The sequence below is a fragment of the Typopeltis vanoorti genome, chromosome 15 (assembly GCF_054136105.1).
Source record: "Typopeltis vanoorti isolate ZY-2024b chromosome 15, IOZ_Tvanoo_1.0, whole genome shotgun sequence".
Classification (NCBI taxonomy): domain Eukaryota; kingdom Metazoa; phylum Arthropoda; class Arachnida; order Uropygi; family Thelyphonidae; genus Typopeltis; species Typopeltis vanoorti.
The window spans coordinates 16,662,845-16,688,721 of record NC_143563.1 but is presented as its reverse complement, the minus strand read 5'-3'; the positions used below and the strand labels follow the sequence as shown (position 1 = coordinate 16,688,721).

At 35.0% G+C, this 25,877-nt stretch overlaps 1 protein-coding gene across 1 annotated transcript in view; it reads right to left on the bottom strand.

Moving 5' to 3' along the window:
- Positions 1–1,455: 1,455 nt before the first annotated feature.
- The window catches only part of Cdk9 (Cyclin-dependent kinase 9), a 106,417-nt gene continuing 81,995 nt past the window's right edge, over positions 1,456–25,877 (bottom strand). Inside the window, exons 6-7 of the mRNA XM_090405887.1 lie at positions 10,228–10,377; positions 1,456–3,985 (exon numbers count right to left, since the gene is read on the bottom strand). Coding sequence (XP_090262013.1) covers positions 3,701–3,985; positions 10,228–10,377 — 435 coding nt within the window. The 3' untranslated portion in view covers positions 1,456–3,700. The remainder of the gene's footprint in view (positions 3,986–10,227; positions 10,378–25,877) is intronic.

Below are 25,877 nucleotides of genomic sequence, written 5' to 3'. Positions count from 1 at the left end.
TTATCATTCCTCTCTTGACCACATTCTTAATTAGGCACTTGGACAATCTTTCTTTGACCATTATCTTCATGTTCCCAGTTGTTACTGTTTACAATTTTTGTGGGTTTCTTTCATATCTCACTGTACGCAGTTATTACCAACTGAGCTCCTGGATGCCATTTCTCACACACACTATGAAACATGAGTGCTGCATTGCTGAGGGGCCCAAACTAATGATCGTTTACTGTTGCTTTTCACCAAATTTCATGAACATTCATCAGTTTTTAAGTTATTGTTTTTCTTTGTTATGATTTATATAAACTAGTATTTTAAGAAATACTTTTACCAAGCCTATGGTAAATGCAATTAAATAGTAGGGTTGATGCAACACCTTATGCTCTCATTGTCGGGCATTCATTATCCCCCTACCACCACCCCATATTTGTGCTGAACAGGTTTTCTAATTAGATAGTAATGTTTCGGTCGTTAATTCACTGGGTTAAAAAGAAACTTCCCGTCTCCCAGTACTTTTTAATTTCCTGATACCAGTTATATTGACTGCATATGGTATTGTAGATCACATCAGAGGCTCCTATGACAGCAGTATTAATTCCCATCATACTGGAGTAGTAGAAAAACATTCTTAGTTACTTTCTGGTGATGCTTGAAAGTCCTGACCACTTTACCCACATACTGCCTTGCATGTGAATATGTACTACTGAAGGTATTGCAAATTAATATTTTAATTAGTTTTCTTTTCAGATTCCACATGGATTTTTTTTTCTCTAAGCCAGCAGAAAGTTATAAGCTATTTCACATGCAGCAATCTCTCCATAAACAGCTGCTGCTGAAGTTGAACATTTTCAACTGAAGTAGTCCATGAGCAAGATGATTTGGGAAAAAAAAAAAAACATAGCAGGATACACTGGCTCATTTGAATCTTCATTCTTATTCAAAAGACTGGAGGTACTACCTTTGGTTGAACAGCTGTATGATGCAAGCAGCTCTTTTTTTAGAACTTTCACAATATTAAATCCATGTCTCTTTCTCCCATGGACATAAATCTGAACATATTCAGATAAACAACTACAGCCTTCATCAATCTCAGCAAGGACATTCTTAGTTTCCATTTTCCATCCGTCAGATGTTATGAGAAAACAGTACAGGCTGCAAGCTTGCAAGTCTCCTTCCATTCCGTTGACGTTAGTGACTTTTCTGTGCCCCCCCACCAGAGAGCAAACCTTTTCCTTATCTAGAAGTATATTTGGTTTTTTGATCTTCTCTCATACCACAGACAAATGTAAAATTCCTGAAGTGTGCATTCACTGACTGTTTAGAACCATGAAACCAAAATTCAGACAAATCTGGTCCTGTACATGACATTTTTCAAGGCAGAATCTACTGTAATTGACTCTCTACCTTGACAAAGTTTACTTCATTAAAAAAACTTTCACAGTACCAACATCCTATTGGGTGACCAATCAACTGATATGTGAAAGATTTAGAATGATTCCACCTTATTTAAATATTTCATCACTATTTCATTTTCTAAATAAACAATGAGAAATTTATTACTACTACTAAAATTAAATTTTCAAATAACATACATCCTTTTTAATGAATATAAGTATTAACCTGAACTGGAAGAGCCATCCAAACACAATGATTTTGTTAAAAAATGAATTGAGGAAGGTCTGCAATCTTGAAAGGGATTGGATTTTCCAAACATTCTGCAATATACTCCATTACATCCCTTCCACCAAACAACTATCGCTGCTAATAGTACAGTCTTTAGCGTCCAAGTATTGGATGCAAAATGCAAAAGCTATAATAAAGTTGCAACAATTGTAACAATACAAAATTAATAACAGAAAAAAACTCACGTACAAATATGTATAGATATGTCTACTCATGGTATACCTTTTTTTAAACTTAACAATTGTAACAATTTTAGGGTTGCCACAACATCTACATCATTATCCATCTAAGGGCACAGAAATCATGACTCAAGTTTCCTATTTTCGATTTTTTTAAAAATAGTACTGTTAAATTCCATACAGATATGGTGAGCATATGGGTGAATTAAAAATATCCATCCAAGATATCATAAAAAAAAAACAAGCTTTACTGCCAAACATGATACACATAAAAATTAAAATATGAAAAGTTTGTCAAATGGGATATATTTAGAATATGTATGCCATATTAACAATTCCAGTTTAGATATAACAATTATCTAAATTAAAAATAGAGTTGAGATTTATGCACATTTTTTTAAAACTTACTGCGATCTTTGCAGTAACTACAGCTTATTAAAATTTTAACAAGTTATGATTTCATAAAAAGAAATCACCTCATAAAACTATCAATAGATGATACAGCATTTATATAAATTCTCTGTGCAAATATATGGCAGCATAAAAGCAAACATTTCAAATTTTCCACTGTTACATGATAAATCCAAATATGAAAACAGCTGAATTTATAATGTAATATTTAATCATTAATTACTCTACATAAAATTTCTAACAAATTATTGAAAGCAGCTAGTGACATAAAATTCTAAAAGCAACAATCATAAACTTTCATATTACAATATGTTAAACAATCATTTTAACACAAAGGTTCAAAACAAATGGTATTAATCTATTTCATAAAATAGTTTGCTACCTTTATTTTTAATATCTAACCACTGATTTATGATTGTCTGCTGTAGCTAAAGTTGAATAAGACATAAGTAAGCATTTGAGAAAGTCATCTGAAATGAGTGGCAGGATAAGATCGAAGATATATATTAGAATTGCACGCTAATATCATCATTCTTTCTTAAAGACAATAATATTTACAGATATGCAATGTTTCCAGAGAATTCTCTGGAAAGTTTTTATGCACATGTGAATATTCATATTTACAAGTATGCAGAGTAGATTCTACAAATTTTCTAAGCTACAATCAATAACAAACTCTAAAGCAATCAGCCAGTTTTTTTTTACCAAAAGGCATATTGAATGAAAAAGAAATTATAGCAAAGTTATAAGGATCAAAAGAATTGTGATAACCAAATGTTTCCTATACTTTTAATAGTATTTTGCTAAAGGACTTTTGGGTGGTTTGTTATAGTGAATAAATTTCTTACAGTGAGAGAAAACTGTACATCTGAATAAGCATACACCCTTTGGTGTTAGTTACTTATTAAACAGACAAACCTATGAAAAAAAAAAAACATACTGATGCAAACCACAACTACAGCAAATTAAGAAACCGAATAGAAGTTCTGTTCTAAACAAATCAGAATTATCTTTTTACCATTAAAATATTTCCCCCACATTTTAAGTCATAGTAAGATAAAACAACAATTAAAATTCATTATATATAACCTATATAAATAGTTGTAAAGTAACTTAGATTACTGAAAAGACATGTTTTGCATCTACTAAGGAGAATTAAAATCCAACTTAATGCATAATGATTATTTCATTATTCCTATCTTAAAATAATCCAATAAATATTCTAACTAATATAAAACATGAAAGACAAAGGTGTAAAACATAAAAAGAACCACAAAGTTCACTACATTTATTATAAGGAATGGCCCTGAAGTGTGCTTTTCAATTAATAAAATATCTGTACATACATATATACATGAATTTTATGTGGGTGCGAATCCACAATAACTATTTATGTACAAAAAAGTTAATTTAAACTAATTATAGGCAACTGGTCAGAATACACGATCATGATACTGGCCATCATTTGCTGTTGGTGCCATGGTTCTCGAATGAGGGGCCTGTGGATGAGGCTGCTGTATGGCTCGTCTTCTGGGCTGAGCTAAATATTCAAACATTGATTTAGTATGCTGTGACAGCATTTTGGCAAGATCACATGGCATTGGGTCCATCCAAAAGAAGTCATGATTTAGGGCACTGTCACTATCCGTTCTTTTGCTTGGATCTAATGTGAGAAGTTTATCAAGCAGGTCTAGAGCATATGGATCCTTTACGTATGCCTGAAATTAAAAAATTTTGGACATCAGATGATACTCAAATAAAATGCACACTACAAAGATGAAACATATGTTTGTGAGGAATTATCAAAGAGATAACAATACCCCTCATCTTTCTACAAAATTATTTTTCTTCTACTAGCTTGTAGTTAAGTGATTATTCAAAAAAAAATTTCTCTAATTTAAATACTAGATAGTGTACAGCATTCATTAAATCTATTTTAGAAAGTTGTTGTAATTGTGTAATCAATAACTTCTAAAAATTAAAAAGTGTTTCAAACAATAAGATAGGACAGGACATGAAAAATATTTTATTAGAGAGTTATTTTTTAGACTTTAAGAGTGTACATTTTACAATTTTCACAAGAGTTCACAGGCAGATGCAAAGCATGTAAATTAAACATCCCTAAAAGCTAGCTTTACAGCTGTGTAACAATGAAACATTAAACATGCAACTGGAAAATTATTCAAAACAAAGGCCAGTTTGCAAAATTATAGCTAGATTGAAAGTGGACCTATTATAAGAAATTTAACGGCACGAACTTCTACAGTTGGATTCTAACAATTACACTGTTTATAAATAATAGGTTTAATAGGATGGATTTTATATGAAAAATTGTATACGGTGGCCTTCCAGTAAATGCCATCAAATTGAAGCACTTTAACATTGAAGATTCAATCTGTGACCCATGCTACAGACCAGAAACAGTAGAACGTGCATTCTATAGCTGCCCTCTTGACCTGTGTATTTGAAACAGCTTTCGTAATGTGTTGGGCAGTTCATTACTTACAACATAAGTTTTTCCCCCCCTCCCACAATACCCATTCCCACTTCACCTGTCAACAAAGGTAAGAGAATTATTGAGTTTAAAATATCATTTATGGAAAGTTAGAAAAAACATGGATTTGAAAATTAACTTGTCATACAAATGCTTTACAATATTCTCTTAACAGAAATTTTATTGTTCAGTCCAATAATTTTTGTATTGAGAAAGGAATATTCTAGGAAATACCAAATTTCTGGCCAGGTGGTGTAGACCATCATGGGGAGATAAAATTCTCTATTTTTATTATGAGTTTTTTTAGTTTCCCGTGCTCTTCTTAGTTCGCTGTGGTCTTATGTTCAATATAGTTTCAATTGGTCTATTGGTTTTTCAACTGTATGAGATTGATGACAAAGATACATGATGATATAAAATAAAACAGAGGAGGCCTTTTTTCTCTCTCTCTCATTATCAACCTGTCTTCTTTCTCTTAATGCTATCAGGCTCTCTTGCAACCTTATACTAACTACTCTAGGCTCATGATGAACACTTATTACTTTTTCACCTCAATAAAAGTCAAGCTGGTGTGGGTAGTGACTCTTCCCATAATGCAGAGCAATATACACACCCAACAGGAAGTGTCCTTTGCAATGCAAAATCTACAGCCTCTACATACAAGTACCTAGCTATGAAGACACTTCACATGAATGAAGTACCAAAGATGAAAAAAGTCCAGCATTTATGAAAATTAAAAGAAATAAATGAGTTTGCTGTCAGATTAATTCCTAAAATCGCACCTACAGTTATATCAGATAGGATACTGTAAAATCGTGTATAGAAGGATTTTTATATAAAAATTACTGGTAAACAAAATTCACTAAAAAGTTACTTGTGGGTAAATATTTTCATATTTTTTAATTTGGAAATAATTTTTGAATACTGCTGAATATTGTCACCTCAAAGGGTTTTGTAAAAGAACAGAAAAATAAGTAAGATTAATTGTGTCTTAAGAAACCTCTTAGTCACCAGTAATTCCAGATGGATTAAGGTATTAAATAATGGCCTGGGGCAACTACAAACCTCAAGGGCCAATAGTGCACGCGGGTTTCGCGACTAATTGCACTGATTGACGAGGGTGATGGGTGCAAACCACCAAAGTACCTGGGGGACGATGACGTAAGCATAAACGAAGGTCATTGGGACTGTATAAATAGCAGTTCGCTACGTCGAAACGGGGTCTTGTCTTTTTCTTGGAATACGAGTTTGAGTTGATCCGATTTCGGGTCAACGAGAAGTTTCGAGGTCACGTGGGATTCTGACCTGTACGCTACTGCAGCAGAGTTTTGCTATCATCATCGGAGATAATTTGTAATCGCCATCGGAGACCTGTGTTCCAGATAGAAAAATGCTGAGGGACTGACATGACTGAGATAAGCTGTTTTAGAAGAATTTAGATGCAGAGTTTCCATGCCGCCAAGTTCCTGATGTCCACCGATAATTAAGAAGGATCTCACAAGCCCCAGAAAAAGGTACCCCAGTTCAATGTTAAAGTCAAACGGGAACAGAAGATTTCAAGGATCATTCAGAGAGGTACAGACTTCTGTTCAAGTAAGATCTTTTCATTGTTTAGCTAGAGAAAAAGATTGTGACGGTGATTTAATTAAGGGACTTGTCTTATAGTGATACTTGAGGACTTTAGGCCTTATGCTGATAGTTGAGATATTTTGTTATATGTGAGAGAAGGTCTGGTTAAAAATTTAAAGTGAAATAATGTATATTTTATGTTATAGCTATTGCCTAAGCCTGCAGAATGTTATGTAAGATTAATCTGAGTATAACCAAGTTTAATGAGAGAAAATTATAGACACGTGGTCTTACTAGAATTGAATATGATGAGGAACTAAATTGTAAAAGTAGTCATTAGTTGTAATTTGAAGCATAGAAGCTAATTTACTTAGTACTTAAAATTGACCCATTGTACATTTCATTGATGTCAAATAAATTGTTTTCTTGTTTAAATAACTTGCCTGATTTCCAATGCATTACTCATTAATTCGAATCTGTGTGAGCCTTAATATCTATCGGGACAATATCTATTTTTAAAATAGATATTGTCCCGACTGCATAACAGAAAACTTAAGTTGCTAAATTTAATTAGAATTAAGAGAGAGAGAGAGGTTCCATGTGTTTTACCGTGTGTTATTCTTTTGGAGGGAGATTCAACTCCCACCCACGAATTTGGTGGCACAGCTAGAAACTAAATAAATTTTCCAAATTCAGTTGAGAATAAACACCACTAGGTCAGACAAAGAGATTGGCTCCAGCCAGAGGTGATTTCTTTGTTCTGTAAGTTTTGCACATGTGAGCTTTATATTATTTTCGGCCATAAATCAGAAGTATAGTAAAGGTAAAGAAGAAAGGTTTAAACGAGATAACTATAAGTTTTAAAAGGCGCAGAAGACAAGATATAATTGAAGACACGATAACACGTTTAATAAGATTAACATTTAAAATAAACACATCCCTCTACAGCTGCAATCACCTCTTGATTCAAAGAAAAACACTGACTAGCGAGGAAAAAGTTTAGTTTTGGAAAGAGATAGAAGTCCGAAGGAGCCAAATCTGGAGAATAGGGTGGATGTTCCAACAATTCATAGCGCAGATCCCTTAATTTTCCCACTGCCAAAACACCTTTGCAGGCAGGTGCATTGTCTTGATGAAAGATGATTTTTCTTCTGCAAACCGGGTCTTTTCTCATGAATTTTTTCATCTAGTCTGGCTAAAAGATCCGAATAATATTCCCCGGTTATGCCTTTAGCATCCCAAAACACCGATGTCATGATCTTTCCTGCTGATGAAACCGACTGTCTTCTTTTGAGCTGAACAACCGGCTTCTGTCCACTATTTTAACTGCTGTTTCGATTCTGATGTGTTATGGTGAATCCAAGTCTCATCCATATCAATAAATCGATGCACAAAATCAGTTTTATTCTCCAAGCACTCTCTAATGCTAAAACGCTCCAAGCACTATTCAGAAATTTTCATGTGAGTGCGTTTTTGATCTGCTGTGAGCAAGCGCGTCACCCATCTTGCGCAAAGCTTTTTCATATGCAATTCTTCGTGCAAAATATATTCTACACGTTCTTTTGAAATGCCTATAGTCTCAGCAATTTCACACACTTTGCCTCGCCAGTCATCCAATACCATATCATGCACTTGATCAATGATTTCTGGTGTTGTTACACTTTTTGGACATCATGTGGATCATCCTCAAGGCTGTTACGGCCAGGTTTAAATTCAACAGCCCATTTCTTAATTTTTGAAAACGAAGGAGACGAGTGCCCATAAACTTTTATGAACTTGGAATGAATTTTTTTTGCCGTTAAACCTTCTTTTACAAAGATTATAACCACACGATACTCAAATTTTATCCATTTCAACAGATACAGACAACACTTTTGCTTCAGACAGCTGTATAAAACAAATTACTTGATAGAATATTACTTGCAATTTCACATGGATGCTTATGACAGATGTACCAACTTAGAAAAAAAAAATCTTGACGATAGTGTTGCCATCTATGGTCGAGGCTGAGAACTTTTCAGACCACCACTGTATATCATTATCAACAATAAAACTTTTCTTATTTGGATTATGCTTTCTTCAAATGAATTTATGCGCTTTCTCATGATGGAAAGTGTTAGTACTGAGTAGTCTATCCTGATCAGAAATAAATCAATAGTTATTATTCGCTCAATCCTTCTCTACAAATTTTCCCTAAACATTTCTAATTTCTAGGATTCATTTTCCATAACTGTTGTTGAGATACTAACAAGAACCAGCTTTTCCTTTATAATTATGAACTCCCCCTTGAACTTATTCCAATAAAGATTTTTCAGTTTCTTTTTTAAATGTCAATCCAATATTCATGAGCAGACTAGTTATATAATCTGAAAACCCTACACTATAAACTAAACATTTTCAGACTTCCAATATGCAGTTTGGTACTCTCATACCCAGTACAAGACTACTACGCTGCTATCATTCATCTAATATCTCAAAGACAGTCATAAACGTTTCCATGGTGGAATTTGAAACTATAGCTGCTAGTTGGAAAGCAGGTGTGCTATCCACTTGATACAACCAGACCTACAAGTTTCCCTGAGAAAAACAACAGGCCTTGTATAATAAGCAACATCCTAGCTGACATACCCGATTATGTTGTAACATTTTAATGTACACCAGTTTCATCCAATACAAGAATGCAATTTGGGTGGCAAAGTTCAAATTGTCAGTCCATCCTCATTTGTTCAGCATCCAAATGGACACCTAATAAGGGAATATACCAAGGGAAGAAGGTGAGAATTAGATACAATGTCAGAAGCTCCAAATGGTTCTTGGCATTCCTTATAATATACGTGAGAGTCACCTCCCCGTTACTTGTAAGCATCCTCTAATAATTATATAATAATATATCTCACCTTACCCATAACTAATAGGCTTAAGCCCTTCAGTCAAGTAACTTGGATAAAAACATAATTCAGGCTTCCAATATAGGATTAACAACTGACATAGGGCAGAACAGTTAAACATATTGCAGTTTACTATATCCTATAATAGGTCTGCCTTCCTGCTTAATCCTATAATCAAGTCTGTCTTCTCAGATGAAAAACATTTTCATGTGAGACTAGATAATTCTTATCTTCAGATGAAGAGTAGCCCTTATAAAAATCTTTCATGACCTAAACCAGAGAGATATAAAATATGCTGTAACATCAAAGGTATTCAGACACACTCTCTGAACATATCGAAAAACACAAGACATGCTTACATTGCTTGCCAGCCTGCTTAGCTGAGTGGTTAGACTCATACTGTGGGCTAAATGTCTAACAGAGGCTGGCGTGACTTGATAAAAGTTCTGCGTTGGTCTCCAGATTATCTAAATCCTTATCATAATCAGTTATCCACACAAAGGACTAAATCACAACTAATTACTGTTCATGAAACATTCACACAATCCGTTTCTCATAAAATCACTATATGAATTTATAACAATTAGATTCCTGTTTTAAAGTAGCGTTATCTTACTAAAATGATCATCATTAAAAAACTATTTATAATGTGTGCTTCCTTTTGCTAATCTCAGGAATAACAGTGAAATTATGCTTTATGGCTTAATACTTATTACGTGTGCATTTTGATTACATGATCAAATACACAGCTAGATACCAGCTTATTTAGATGTTTTAAAATTAATTTCGAACATTACAAAAAAATAATTTTTATAATTTAAAGAAACCTTGCATAATATTTAATTCATGTATTCTAAGCTGAATGTTGTTTAACAAGTACAGACTACAATAAAAGTTTTAAGTTCAAGGTAAATTTAAATTTCTTTTCATTAACAAAGGGATGAATATGTTTCTAGAATCTGGATACACCCTATATAAACAAGATATTCTATTACAAAAAAAAGCTCACTTTTAGCCTTTCTTTAACTCTCCTCTTCTGGCCTTTTGGAAGGTCCAGTCTAGTATACAGTTCCAGCTTTTCAACTCCAGGCCACACCTCTGGTGTAATTGATCCACATAACTGGCTTATTAATGTCAATTGATGTTGTTCTGTGTTCCCCTGGGAAAAATGAAAACATAATTTACATATGAAACAAATCACAATCATCATGAAAACCAAATTAATATGTATGATGATCAAGATATTGCAATTATCCTTGACAGAATTAAAACAAGCTTCCAGTTTTTGAGAGAGAGAGAGTATCTGCACAGGATGGCAACCAATGTTCTCTACGAGCTGCAAGTTCATAGACATTAACTATTATCCTAATGTGGTTATCACCATGAAGTTGCCCTATTATTTGCTCAGCAGTTTTGGGGTGAATATTCATAATTTCAGTTAAAGAAATTTATCTGAATAATTTGATCTGGAGTCAAAATTGTCTCAACACTAATGATCACGCATTGCTTTAGCATTAGTTACTTCACTGAATCTCTTAATTTTCTTTAGCTAAGATTCTCTAGTTCTGCACAACAGAATGTTACGTATCTTTTGGCAGTATGAAGATGTATGTATTAACATCATACCTCTGGTACAGTGTTAATACATATGCATACTTTATGTGGCATGTCATTCCACATTTAATGTTCAATTCAATTCAACTCAGGTGCATGAGATCAAGTGTGGAATGTCATTCACCTTGGTTAGCATAACTTATACATTACTCTTACACATGTGTCAACTTGTCTCTATTACTGCTTTTCTAGAACTACTAATTTCATGGCTGAAGGTTTATACCATGCTTTTATTCTTTCTGTTTCACTTAGTTTAAAATCAATTTTTAATCTGTATTTTCATTGCATTTGCCCAGTGTAAAATTGCAACCTGTTTTATATGTGGCAGCTCAGGAAACTGTTAGCATATGACTGCTTTCCATGCTTTACTGCAAACTGCATAAAACAAGAATTAAAGCATTCATTAATTGAGATGTGGCATATAAGCATTGCATTTTCAATTCAACAGCAATGTTAAAATGAACGAAAAACTCATAACTTGAGAAATAGGCATTATGTCATTGGATGTTCCTTGATTAATGATATGGAAGGACATACACTACCCTTCATGAGGAGAGAAAAATCTGCAAACTCTACTGGAATCTATAATTCAGCCTCAATTGACAATGAAAAAATTTCTCGCTTTGTTAATGAGATACCATAACCCAAGTTTTTCCAAAATGAGAATGTATCATTCTGATTGCACACGGTATGAGAAACACTGATTTAATACAGTCATTACAGAAGTTTATATAGCCTGTAATATACTCGGGGGTATTGAGAGTATAAACTTTTACAAAATTTCATTTTGGTCTTTTTGCAATAATTAATAAATAATACATTAAGATATACTCACAAATACTCAGTATATTTCAGGTTATATAAATTTCCATAATAGCTGAATTTTTGTAAATGTTATAAACAGATGAACAGGTCAGTTACCACAAAAGTGTCAAATAAAAGTTCCTTTATGCATAATATAATCTTCTTTCAATCAGATCCAAATATCAAATATTCCAATCACTCTTCATGCAGTTAGAATCCCAAGGAGCCAACATACAGTGTCTAAATAGAAATGAAACAAATTTGATTTATAACTTTATATATATACATATAATTTATATACATATATAAATTATAATATATATATAAATTTATTTTACATAATGTATTTATTGAATTACTAAGAACTCACATGAAAAGCAAAATGTGTACTACAGATGAATAAACTGAAATCTCCAATCTTAGTGAAACAACGATTATGTACATGTAACAAGGTACCACCAGCTTGAAGGGAAATGTATAGATGAATAAATGTGAGGAAACTACAGTCTTCTAAAACAGCAAAGTACAGGAAGAATGTGCTATCTTCCAAAAAAAGTCCATTTTCTCTATGATATTCCATGGGCAAACATCCATAAACTTTGACACAGACAGCTACAACACTTCAATTAATTCTGCAATGAACATCCTGGCAATGAGTAATGTTTGCTATGCAGCAACATTTCACATATGTGCATGAGGTAATGGACAGAATTAGTTTATCTAAGGAATGCAGAATCCACCCAAGAAATCAAAAGAGACAATCCAGAAGTTAATGGTTAGGGTGGCCTAGTGCATAACAGGAATCAGGTTATTCTTCTTTCAGGAAAAATCTGTGAAAGATCATATATACTTAGGCATGCTTTGACTGTTTTTAGTACCTACTGGTAACCTATCCTCAGTATTCCAGTAGCATTACACTCCTCCTCACTGATTTTCAATATCCATTCCTTTTTTGGCTATCAAGATCCCCTGACCTTATCTAACTATTTTCTGTGTAGTGATATGAACAAAAAATTTCAAAATACAGAACTGCACAAGACTTATTTTTGCCTATACTACAGGTGCTCTACTAACAGAAAAATGGATGAATTTTGGATCATTAGAGAAGACAGCAGACATAAAAAAAGGAAAACTTGGTTGATGTTGGAGACCTAAACATCAAAGGAAGAAATGAAACCAGAGAGAAACATTTTAGGAAAATGTGAAGCAAGCAAAGTTAAAAATAATGTTAAGTATTTGATGGATTTGTCATTATTAATACCACATTACAACAATATGTTAATTCACACTGATAGAAGACAAGAAATATTGTTGCTGACAGTAAGGTCTTCATGCTGCTTCAAGGCGCACACAAAAGGGATTAGAAACCAGAAGTGACCATTATTAGTTTTGAGCAGAATAAAAATGAATCATACTGAAAAGAAAAATATGTGTAGAAATTTAAAAAAAGAATCAAAGTTGAGCAGCTTTTAGGGCTGAAATATATACTCAAATATATAAATATCATTAAAAAAATGAATGTCAAACAAAGAACCAAACTATAAGACTCATCAGCAAAAAAACTAGGCAGGCTTAGGATGAAGTAAGGATAGAAAAAATTCAAAGTTCATGGTGGATTCAAGACTTGAAAAGGCAGTTCTAAAAAGAATGATGAAAAGAACAGCTCGTAAATCAACAGGTGACCTGAGTGAAATGCAAATTTCAGAAAATATATAAAAATATGTAATATACATCTATATTTTAGAGAAACATTTTAACCAATTTTCATGTACAGTAAAACCTTTTGTAAATTTTATTATAAATTTTAATATAGTAAAAATTACAAATTTTTTAATATTACCTTTAAAAAAAGAATTTTATACTGACATTTTTGAGCAGTTCAATTTACAGTTTTGCCATAAATACTGTTAGAACTTCTGCGCACTGCACTTCTCACAAAATTGCACGAGCCAGGTTCCTTTAGTGGTTGGAGGCAAATGTGCCTGACCATGTCACCATTGTATTGGCCATCTGGAAGTCCCAATCTGAATCCATTGGACTTGAGAGAGTAGCTTTCAAGAAACAACACCCCAAAATTACCATCCTGAAGGTGGATTTGGGAACAGTAGGAGAATTTTCTGCTGGATGTTGTGCATGCCGCCATCTATATGTAGCCTCACAGACCAGGTGTGTGTGTGTGAAATTAAAAGGGGTTGTGGTGGTGGTGGGGGGATATTTCAAACAGGGCACTGCTATATGCATGTTATACATGGTTTGTATGTGCTGTTTAAGTTGTAACAGTATTTATGGCTAGACTAGGTATAATCCTTAGAAAATGGAAGATTAACTTAAAAAATTTAAGACTTAAAATGTTAAAAGAATAGTAAGTTCAGTCACATGACCTTTGGACTAAAAGATTAGATAAACATTTAACTAGCATTACAAATTGACTAAATAGTAATATGCCATTGTCCAGAATTTAATATAATGCATTTGTTACATGCCAATATTTTGCACAGCCAGTCCCAAAATGCTTATCTCAATCCCATCACATGTTAAGTGAATATAATAAATTTAGTTTAATCCTTTATCCAAGTGTAAGCAAACAAAGCTTGCACCTTAGTATCTCCCATAATGCAAAGCACATCTCCTTGCAGACATGTATGATGCTATGCATTAAGGGAAGGGCCACTACCCAGATCGGTTTCGACCTTTATTGAGGTCTTGTCAGTGGCAGCCAGACCCAGAGCTGGTGATACTAAGGTGGAAGTAATGGAGAAGTATATACTCATATTTACATATTTAATGCATAGCATTATACATGCCTGCAAGGAGATGTGCTATGCATTATGAGAGATACTAAGACAAGTAGTGATGAGAGCTTGAGCCACCTTTACCATGAGTTGCCTAAGTCCTGAAGATACTTCAGGCTCAAACTTTATTTGTTTAAACTTGAATAAAGGATTAAATTTATACCTAAATTTATTATAGTAAAAAAAACTTCCAACATGTTAAGTGAATCTATCAAGAGAACAAAATTTCAGGATCTACATGCAGCAATCTTCAGTGTGCTCTGAAAACCTGGTGAATTCAATAAACCACCTGACAGCATGCAATACTAAATTTTGCTTTTATATAATACAGAACAATCTTCATTTAATGTTGCAGTACATATTGGAAAATAATGTATATAGTAATATATGTTATGTTATATAGTATAAGTACACTACAATGAAGTGCCACTGAATTAGGGATAGCTACCTAGTAACATGTTGGACCCCCCCCAAACCTGAGAACGAGTGCCACACAACAAGGCAAAGACTCCACAAACTTGCAAAAATGTTTCACAGGTATGGCAATCCATGCATCCCAGAGCTGTCCACAATTGGCTCAAGTTCGGCAGTATCCCAAAGATTTTCAATGGAATTGAAATCAGGGCTTCTAGGTAGCCACTTCATTATTTCAAAGTCAACAGAATGCTCCTGGAACCAAGCAGTAGCTTGCCTGGACCTGAGAGATGAAGTTGTCTTCCTGGTAGACACCATCTCCATTGGGATTCATGATGAACATAAATGGATGTAGATGGTCAGCCATGAGTCCCACATGCAGGGATACACTGAGTCGGTACACATACCAAAGCTCCAAAAGACATCCCACTGAAGACACCCCAGGCCATCACTTAGCCACCACCAGCTTATACAGTTCCGATATGACATGCAGGATTCATGGCTTCATAGGGGTGGTGCCATATCCTCACTCTCCCATCGGTGCTATGAAGTTTCAATTGCAATTCATAACTCCAGACTACACGTCAATTTTCAATCATTGAGTTTCGATGCCACCTGTTCACGCCTCTAATCTTTCTCAGGACTCTCATATCTGCGGTCTCTAGTCTTTGGTCAAGTGTTTTACTTCTGACCCAGCTCTCAGATCCATAAGTTAAAATTGGTTTGAACACAGTCTTGTATACAGCTAATTTAGTGTTCCGACTAATTCTGTTGTCTATTTCTATATTTAGTTTACCATCTTCAGTAAAAATTGTGCCTAAGTAGCTGAAATGTTTTACTTGTTCCACAGGTTCTCCATTCACAACACAGTTGACATTTTCAATGATTCTGCCTATTTTCATTGTCTTTGTCTTTTTATTGCTGACCTTCATACCATATCTATTACAACAGCTATTCAATTTAGTCAGAGAATCTTGCAGACTTGTAGCGGATTTATTTAGAAGTATAACATCATCCGCATAAAGCAAAGAGCTGACATTAACATCTCCAATTTTGATATCAGGTTTAATACCACATTCCTTCATAATGTGATCCATATAGATAATGAATAACAGAGGGGATAATGTACATCCTTGTCTCACACCAGATTTAACATTAAACCATCTTCCTGTACTTCCTTCAATTCTAACTGCTGACTCACAACTCAAATAAAGACTAAGTATTGCTTGATATAATGCCCCATTGACACCATATAACTACAGCGTATTGAATAGCTTCTCTCTTGGCACCTTGTCATATGCCTTTTCCAAATCGAAAAAACTTAAATACAGATCTTTGTTATATTCCCATGCTTTCTCGACTATTTGTCGTAAAGTGAAGATCTGATCCTGACAGCCTCTATTTGGCCTGAATCCAGCTTGTTCTTTACCAAGCTTTTCTTCCACAATTCTTCTCAACCGTTTCTCAAGTATACTTGCATAGATCTTGCCAGGAACACTCAGTAGGGAAATACCCCTGTAATTCTCACATTCAGTTTTATTTCCCTTTTTATATATGGGTACTATGAGAGCTCTACTCCAATCATCGGGAATTCGTCCCTCTGTCCAGGCTTTCTGAACTATGCAGTGCAGCCACTGTAAGACTCTTATACCACCATACTTCAGCATTTCTGGTCGAATATCATCTACTCCTGCTGCCTTTCCACATTTCAAGCCTTTGATGGCTTTTTCTACTTCAAGTATGGATATGTATTCCTCACATTCAGTTTTATTTCCCTTTTTATATATGGGTACTATGAGAGCTCTACTCCAATCATCGGGAATTCGTCCCTCTGTCCAGGCTTTCTGAAATATGCAGTGCAGCCACTGTAAGACTCTTATACCACCATACTTCAGCATTTCTGGTCGAATATCATCTACTCCTGCTGCCTTTCCACATTTCAAGCCTTTGATGGCTTTTTCTACTTCAAGTATGGATATGTATTCCTGACTGCATGCCTGGTCAGTGTTTTTTACCACTGTGCTGTCATCACTGCTTGTTTCATTTAGCAGTTTTTCAAAGTAATTACTCCATACTTCAAGGATATCTTTTTCTCCTGTTTTCATTTCACCTTTATCATCTCTAATTCCTTTTACAGCACTCTTTCCTCCATTCCTAAGCTTCTTCAACAACCTCCAGAATATTTTGCCACCTTCTTGATATTTATTTTCTATATTCTTGCCAAAGTCCTCCCATGACTTTTGTTTAGCTAGTTTTACACACTGTTTAGCTTTCTTACATTTGTCTCTGTATTCTGTAAGAGTAAAAGCTGACTTATTTGCCAGGAACTTTTGATATGCTTTCTTCTTTTCCTTCACTGCCTCTTTAACTTCCTGTGTCCACCAGGGAGTTCTGATTTTTTTATCCTTGCACACAACCTCACCACATGCCTCTCTGGCAGAATCAATCAATGTTTCCTTCAGAGTTTGCCACTGAATCTCCAAGGTTTGATTCCTGTTCTCAAACTCTTTCATTTTCTTTTCAATAATATTTCTGTATTTTAGTCTACAGTTCACATCTGAGAGCTGCTCAACTTTTATTCGCTTTAAAACTTTCTTACATGTTATTCTTTTCAATATGAAATTCAATTTTATCCTGCTCAAGACTAAATAGTGATCACTTCCAATTTCAAATCCTCTGTACACTCTGGTGTCCTGCACCAGGGAGAAAACATCACTATCGACAATAACATAGTCAATGAGACTTTTCTTATTCCTAGCCTCTTCTCTCCATGTGAATTTGTGCACATTTTTATGTTGGAACATGGTGTTAGTAATAACCAGTCCATGTCCTGAGCAGAAATCCAACAGATATTTGCCATTATTATTAGCTTTGCTCTTTTCTCCAAATTTTCCCAAAATATTTTTGTATGTCTCACAATCATTTCCTACTCTACTATTTAGATCCCCAACAAGGACCAACTTTTCCTTTTTCATTGTGTCAGTTGCTTTTTCTAAAGCCTCAAAAAATTCCTTCACTTCTACCTTAGTAGAACCTTCTGTGGGACCATAGGCACAAATAAGTCTCATTGTCCAGTTCCCCATTCTCATATTTGCCCACATTACTCTACTTGAGACTGACTGCCATTCAAGAAGATTAGCCTCGTATTTTGTGTTGAATACTATGGCTACTCCTTCTTTTCCTTGATTGTCATTGCCTGAATATAACATTTTGTATTTATTGCTCAGAAAGATCTCACCAGTTTTGGTCTTTTTTGTTTCAGTCACCCCTATTATGTCGATCTGGTACTTATCTAATTCCTCAGCTAGCTCCATTTCTTTGCCTTTCAGGCTTCTTACGTTGATAGTACCGATCTTTAACTCTGGTGATGTTGAGTTGGGGTTTGTTTTCAGATTTGTACACCCCTTGAGGGTACATAGCAGGAATTTGATGATGATGATGATGAGTTTCGATGTTGTTTAGGTGGAACTCTTATAAGTCAGCAGCTCCCGAAGCCAAGATGGTGAAGTGAACATTGCATGATCCTTGCACTGACTTTCCAGCTGGAACCCTAGTTCAGATGGGAGGTGATTTGAGATAATGTCTGGGCCCCTATTAGTCCATATGATGTGAGTCAAACAGTAAAGCCCACGATCACTCGACTCTGGTTGCCCTTTGTAGTTTTTCTGGGTGCTTATTTTATTTTATTTTTTTTGCTAGAGTTTTGATATTCCTGGAACACTGTTGAAACTGTCATATGAAAAATCCAAGTTTAGTGACAATTTCAGAAATTGAGTGACTCATCACTTTGGCACCTACAATCTGCCCTTTGTCAAATGCATCCAAATCCTGTGCCTTTCCCATTATACCTCTCATGACAAATGCTTGTGGAAGTCAATGCTGACAGCGAAGTACAACCACAGTTTCAGCCATGCATACACAGGAGTTGCAGTACAGAATTTGCAGTGTCTCCTATCCCTAATTCAATGGCATTTCAGTGTGTGTGTGTGTAGTATAGTATATATGTTATATAGAAATAATCCATACAACTAAATGGAGGATACAGATGTAAGAAGCTTTATATTTACATTACACTGGTAATCTAAATAAAACAAATACAATTCTTCAGAAGATTTTCCTGAAGTGTTCTTAAGAAATGAACACACTACATACACTACTAATTCCATTCAGAGATTAAAAGAATTGTAAAATCACATGATCATTAATATTGCAAAAATCAGTACACAGGTGATGTTTTTAATAGATGAGTATAAAGTAATACTTAACACACAACACCTTTTGCAAACAGATGATTTAACGTGAAAAAAGGCAGAAATAAGGAAACATTACTAATAAGCATAACTAGAATGATATAAAGTGATTCTTATGAATAAGGAGATTTTTAGTTGAAGAAAGTATATCTAAATATTATGACAATCATGTAAACAACTGAAAGTGTAAGCAAGCAAGGAAGAATTCATGCTAACGGCAGTGATGAAGTTTAAAACATTTTCAACTAACCTTAACTGGACAAGTGATATATTCATAGGTCTTTACATTAAATTCCAGATATACTCCAAGTGGGTGTACAGGATATTATGATACTTCTACATGACAAGTTTATATCATTAGGACAATTTTCTCTCCAAATTAATCTACTGTACAATACTGTCAGATCATATATTTTGGTCTCCCAAGGCAATTCTAACAACACTAAACCACTTTTAAAAAAAAAAAAAAAAATCTTCCTCTGGAGCATTTTATTTTTTTATTTTTTTTTTTTTTTTTGGCGAACATGAAGGGCCTTTTTAACTAACTATTCCTCTCTGATTCTCTTTAGTAGTTAGTAGCTGAATACTAACAATGTCAAAATTATCATCACCATCAGTGACCTCAAGGTGTCAGGGATTCATCAAGGAAGGCCATATACTAGACACACCAGCTGTCATACATCATCAAATTCCTGATATTCTCCTGCAAGGAGATATTAGGATAGTATTGCTATCCTAATATCTCCTTGTGTATTGCTGTGACCTTTGCTATAATTTTGTTTATATGTAGATACTTCATATAGATCATTACAAACTTCCTATCAACAATTTTCCTCCAAATTCACCCTGTGTATTGCTAAACTTAATTTTTGTGCATGCATATTGTTTACTAATTTGTCTTTGACTATTTATGTATTGTTGTAATCTTTGCTATGGTGCAGTATGATTTTGCTGTTCTTGAACCAATAAACCAACATCCAAATTAATCTGTTCTGTTCAGACTCCAATATTGTGAGATCTTATTTTCCTCTAGGTCTTTCTCCTGTCAGCCTGAACAAAGAACATGTTTACTAATCTTTCCTCTCTCATAAGTGGTTGTATCACTTGGGATTAACTCTAATACATTCCTGAATGCTAACAATATCAAGTTCTTTCCTAATATCCTCCTTTTTAATATAATTCCCATTGATGTCATCTGTTCACTCCACTAATCTTTCTCAGCAATCTAATATCAGGTCTCCAGTCTTATCAAGTGTTTTATTTCTAACCAAGCTCTCGGATCCATAAGTTAAAATTTGTCTTGTACACAATTAATTTAGTGTTTTAACTAATTTCTTTCTTATTTTATAAAAATTTATTCAGCTGACTTTGTACCATACCAGCTTTATTAATTCTGTTGTCTACTTCCATATTAAATTGGCCATCTTCCCTAAAATTTTGTCTAAATAGCTGAAATGTTTTACTTGTTTTATATAAGTTTACCATTCAGGATATAGCTGATGTTTTAAATGTTTCTGCCTATTTTTATTGTCTTTGTCTTCTTTTGCTGATTTTCATACCAAATTTATTACAACAGGTGTTCAATTTAGTCAGGGAATCTTGCAGACTTGTACTGGATTTATTTAGAAGTATAAAATCATCTGTATAAAGTAAAGAGCTGAGATTAGATTTCAAATTTTCACATTAGGTTCTATATCACTTTACTTCATAATGTGAATAACAGAGGGGATAATGTAGGATAATAAAGACAAGGATAATTCTTGTCTCAACACCTGATTTAATATCAAACTATCTTTCCTAACATCCTTCAATTCTAACTGCTGAATTAACTCAAATAAAGGCAAAGTACAGCTTAATATAATGTCCAATAATACCATATAACCTTCTTTGGTTGAAAATAACCCTTCCCTACCCAGTAAAATTCATTTGCTGTGGCTATTGCTGCCCTAATATAACTGACCACTCTGAGCACTTTAATTTCCGATCCTTAAAAATTGATTTTCTCCAGTCCCACTTCCCCAACAGCAAAATCATCTTCCTAGAAGATTTTAATGTCCAGAACACCAACTGGCTTTCCTCCTCCAGCTGTACAGTTTTTGCAGGCAGAGATGCTGAAACATTTGCTGCCACTAATTGACCTTACACAACTTGTTCAGATGCCAACCAGAATACCTGAAGCACTCCCCAAACACCTAGATCTCTTCCTCACCAACGATCCTTCCCACAGTGAATGTAGTACCCCTCCAGGTAATTCTGACCACAATCTAGTGCTATCTCCTCTCCCATGCAACAACGCTTACACAGCCACTCCCATACAAGAGTAGTTTGGCATTATAACAGTGTCAAGTGGAACAGCTTCTGTAACATTCCCATGGTTGGACTATTGCTTCCAGCCTGCCAACCCAAACATATACACCGAATTTATAACCAAAGTAATGCTCACCAGCATGGAAACATACACTCCCCACAGTACTCTGACCTGCCATTCCCTAACTAAACCCTGGTTTTTAAAAAGATGCACCAAGGCTGTTCAAATGTTCGCTCTCTTAACTCAGTCAACCACTCTAACCTCTTCAACTTTCTCTCTCTACAGCTCGAGTTCCTGCAGTCTAAGTACCTCAATAGTGAGGACATCCTTCTTGGTGACTTCAAAGTCCATAACTCATAATGGCTCCCCCTTCTCCAGTTTCACCAAATAAGCAGGCAGAGATGATGAGGCATTCACTATCAGCATTATCTCACAAATGAATTATCTCACATCAATCTTTCCACCAGAATATCAAACAACCCTTCCCAATTTGCCAACACACTTGACCTCTTCCTAACAAGCTCCCCTTTCAGATATACTGTGGATATAGGTTCTTCTATTTGAAACTCAGACCACAATTTCATACAAGTCTCTTTTGCTGCAACCTACACCCACCAGTTCACAGTCTTTTGTCCTTTCGCACTACAAGGGGCACCAACTGAGAGGACCCCTGTGACTTCTACTCAACTTTCCCATGGTCAGACTACTGCTTCAGTTCTGATCCAAACACCTGCTCAGACCGAATAACAAATCATCACAGGAATGAAGGCTTTCATCCCTTATTCCAGTCCAACATCCAAGCCTTTGTTTTCAAAAAAGTGTGCCAAAAAATGCTCTAAAAGAAAAAACCTCTGCTTACCACAAGTGGCTCAAGACCAAAACTCCAACTGCTATCTCTGCCTATATTGCAGCCTGAAACAGTTATGAAAGAATCACTACCAAGTCCAAGTCAGACTTTGAAAGGGTCGAAAGCTACAAACTCTCCTCCTCACCAAATGGCAGTCCCTCCTTCTGGTCCCTTGCCAAGGACATTGGGCACAACTTCTGCCCACCTAAGTTTCCACCGCTCTCACATCCTGATGGTACTATAGTCACCTCACCAAAAGACAAGGATAACTTACATCATAATTGTCTTCCAATTCCTGTATTGATACCTGTGCAAAGTTCCCTCCACTCCAAAGAGCAGCTCCCTTCATCTCTTCCATAGTAGTCCGACAAAAAGAAATCGAAAGAATCCTTAATAACCTGAAAACAAACAAGAGCATCTTATCCTAACGGTACCACCCTATTGGGTTAAAAAATTGTGCCCCAGAACTAAAATAAAAAATGATGGTACAACATGACAAAATTTCATGCAGGCTGGGGTGTCGCCCAGTTAAACAAGGCCCCTGTTGTTTTCGCCAGGGAACCAGGGCGAACAGCGAAAAGTCAGCTACTGGAACAAATCTGAAAACAAACCCCAACTCAACATCACCAGAGTTAAAGATCGGTACTATCAACATAAGAAGCCTGAATGGCAAAGAAATGGAGCTAGCTGAGAAATTAGATAAGTACCAGATCGACATAATAGAGGTGACTGAAACAAAAAAGACAAAAACTGGTGAGATCTTTCTGAGCAATAAATACAAAATGTTATATTCAGGCAATGACAATCAAGGAAAAGAAGGAGTAGTCATAGTATTCAACACAAAATACGAGGCTAATCTTCTTAAATGGCAGTCAGTCACAATGAAGTTGGTCCTTGTTGGGGATCTAAATAGCAGAGTAGGAAATGATTCTGAGACATACAAAAATATTTTGGGAAAATTTGGAGAAAAGAGCAAAGCTAATAATAATGGCAAATATCTGTTGGATTTCTGCTCAGGACATGGACTGGTTATTACTAACACCATGTTCCAACATAAAAATGTGCACAAATTCACATGGATTAAGATCAAAGTATTAAGAAAAATCTCATTGCCTATGTTATTGTTGATAGTGATGTTTTCTCCCTAGTGCAGGACACCAGAGTGTACATGGGATTTGAAATTGGAAGTGATCATTATTTAGTCTTGAGCAGGATAAAATTGAATTTCATATTGAAAAGAATAACATGTAAGAAAGTTTTAAAGTGAATAAAAGTTGAGCAACTCTCAGATGTGAACTGTAGAGTAAAATACACAGATTATTGAAGATAAAATGAAAGAGTTTGAGAACAGGATCCACTTGGAGATTCAGTGGTAAACTCTGAAGAAAACACTGATTGATTCTGCCAGAGAGGCATGTGGTGAGATTGTCTGCAAGGATAAAAAAAATTAGAACTCCATGTGGACACAGGAAGTTAAAGAGGCAGTGAAGGAAAAGAAGAAAGCATATCAAAAGTTCCTGGCAAATAAGTCAGCTTGTGCTCTTAGAGAATACAGAGACAAATGCAAGAATGCTAAACACTGTGTAAAACTAGCTAAACAAAAGTCATGGGAGGACATTGGCAAGAATATAGAAAATAAATATCAAGAAGGTGGCAAAATATTCTGGAGGTTATTGAAGAAGCTTAGGAATGGAGGAAAGAGTGCTGTAAAAGGAGTTAGAGATGATAAAGGTGACATGAAAACGGAAGAAAAAGATATCCTTGAAGTATGGAGTAACTTTGAAAAACTGCTAAATGAAACAGGCAGAGATGATATCACAGTGGTAAAAAACACTGACCAGGCATGCAGTCAGGAATACATATCCATACTTGAAGTAGAAAAAGCTATCAAAGGCTCAAAATGTGGAAAGGCAGCAGGAGAAGATGATATTCGACCAGAAATGCTGAAGTATGGTGGTATGAGTCTTACAGTTGCTGCACTGCATAGTTCAGAAAGCCTGGACAGAGGGACGAATTCCCGATGATTGGAGTAGAGCTCTCATAGTACCCATATATAAAAAGGGAAATAAAACTGAATGCGAGAATTACAGAGGTATTTCCTTACTGAGTGTTCCTGGCAAGATCTATGCAAGTATACATGAGAAACGGTTCAGAAGAATTGTAGAAGAAAAGCTTGGTGAAGAACAAGCTGGATTCAGGACAAATAGAGGCTGTCAGGATCAGATCTTCACTTTAAGACAAATAGTTCAGAAAACATGGGAATATAACAAAGATCTATATTTAAGTTTTGTCAATTTGGAAAAGGCATATGACAAGGTGCCAAGAGAGAAGCTATTCAATATGTTACAGTTATATGGTGTCAATGGGGCATTATATCAAGCAATACTTAGTCTTTATTTGAGTTGTAAGTCAGCAGTTAGAATTGAAGGACGTACAGGAAGATGGTTTAATGTTAACTCTAGTGCGAGACAAGGATGTACATTATCCCCTCTGTTATTCATTATCTATATGGATCACATTATGAAGGAAAGTGGTATTAAACATGATATCAAAAGTGGAGATGTTAATGTCAGCTCTTTGCTTTATGCAGATGATGTTATAATTCTAAATAAATCCGCTACAAGTCTGCAAGATTCTCTGACTAAATTGAATAGCTGTTGTAATAGATATGGTATCAAGGTTAGTAATAAAAAGACAAAGACAATGAAAATAGGCAGAATCATTGAAAATATCAACTGTGTTGTGAATGGAGAACCTGTGGAACAAGTGAAACATTTCAGCTACTTAGGCACGATTTTTACTGAAGACGGTAAATTAAATATCGAAATAGACAACAGAATCAGCAAAGCTGGTATGGTGGAAAGTCAATTGAATAAATTCATATGGAATAAGAGACAAATTAGTCGGAACACTAAATTAGTTGTATACAAGACAGTGTTCAAACCAGTTTTAACTTATGGGTCTGAGAGTTGGGTCAGAAGTAAAACACTTGACCAAAGACTAGAGACCGCAGATATGAGGGTCCTGAGAAAGATTATAGGTGTGAACAGATGGCATCAATGGCAATAGCATATTAAAAACGAGGATATTAGGAAAGAACTTGACATTGTCAACATCCAGGAATGTGTTAGCAGAGCTAATCTCAGGTGGTATGGTCACTTAAACAGAATGGGCGAAGAAAGATTAGCAAAACAAGTGTTCTCTGCCAGGTTGGCAGCAAAACGACCCAGAGGAAGACCAAGATATAAGTGGATTGATACGGTGCAAAGTGCCTTAGACGATAGAAATATGAGATCTGATAATGTGGGAGTCTTGACAAGTAACAGACTGATTTGGAGGAAAATTGCAGATAGGAAGTTAGTAATGATGTAATTTTTTTCATGTAGTACTATCATATCCTGTACACCCCTTGTGGGTACATGGCAGGAATTTGATGATGATGAACTAACACCTATCCTATTCAACTCGCATCTACCCAACAATATAGAAACAGATCCAGCCAATTCCAAAGAAAGGTGATAAAAGTCAACCAACAAATTACTTTCTCCTCTGTTCTGTTAAAGACTATAGAGAAGGCAATCAATAACCAGCTCTTAAACCATCTACAGACATACCAAATAATCAGTGACC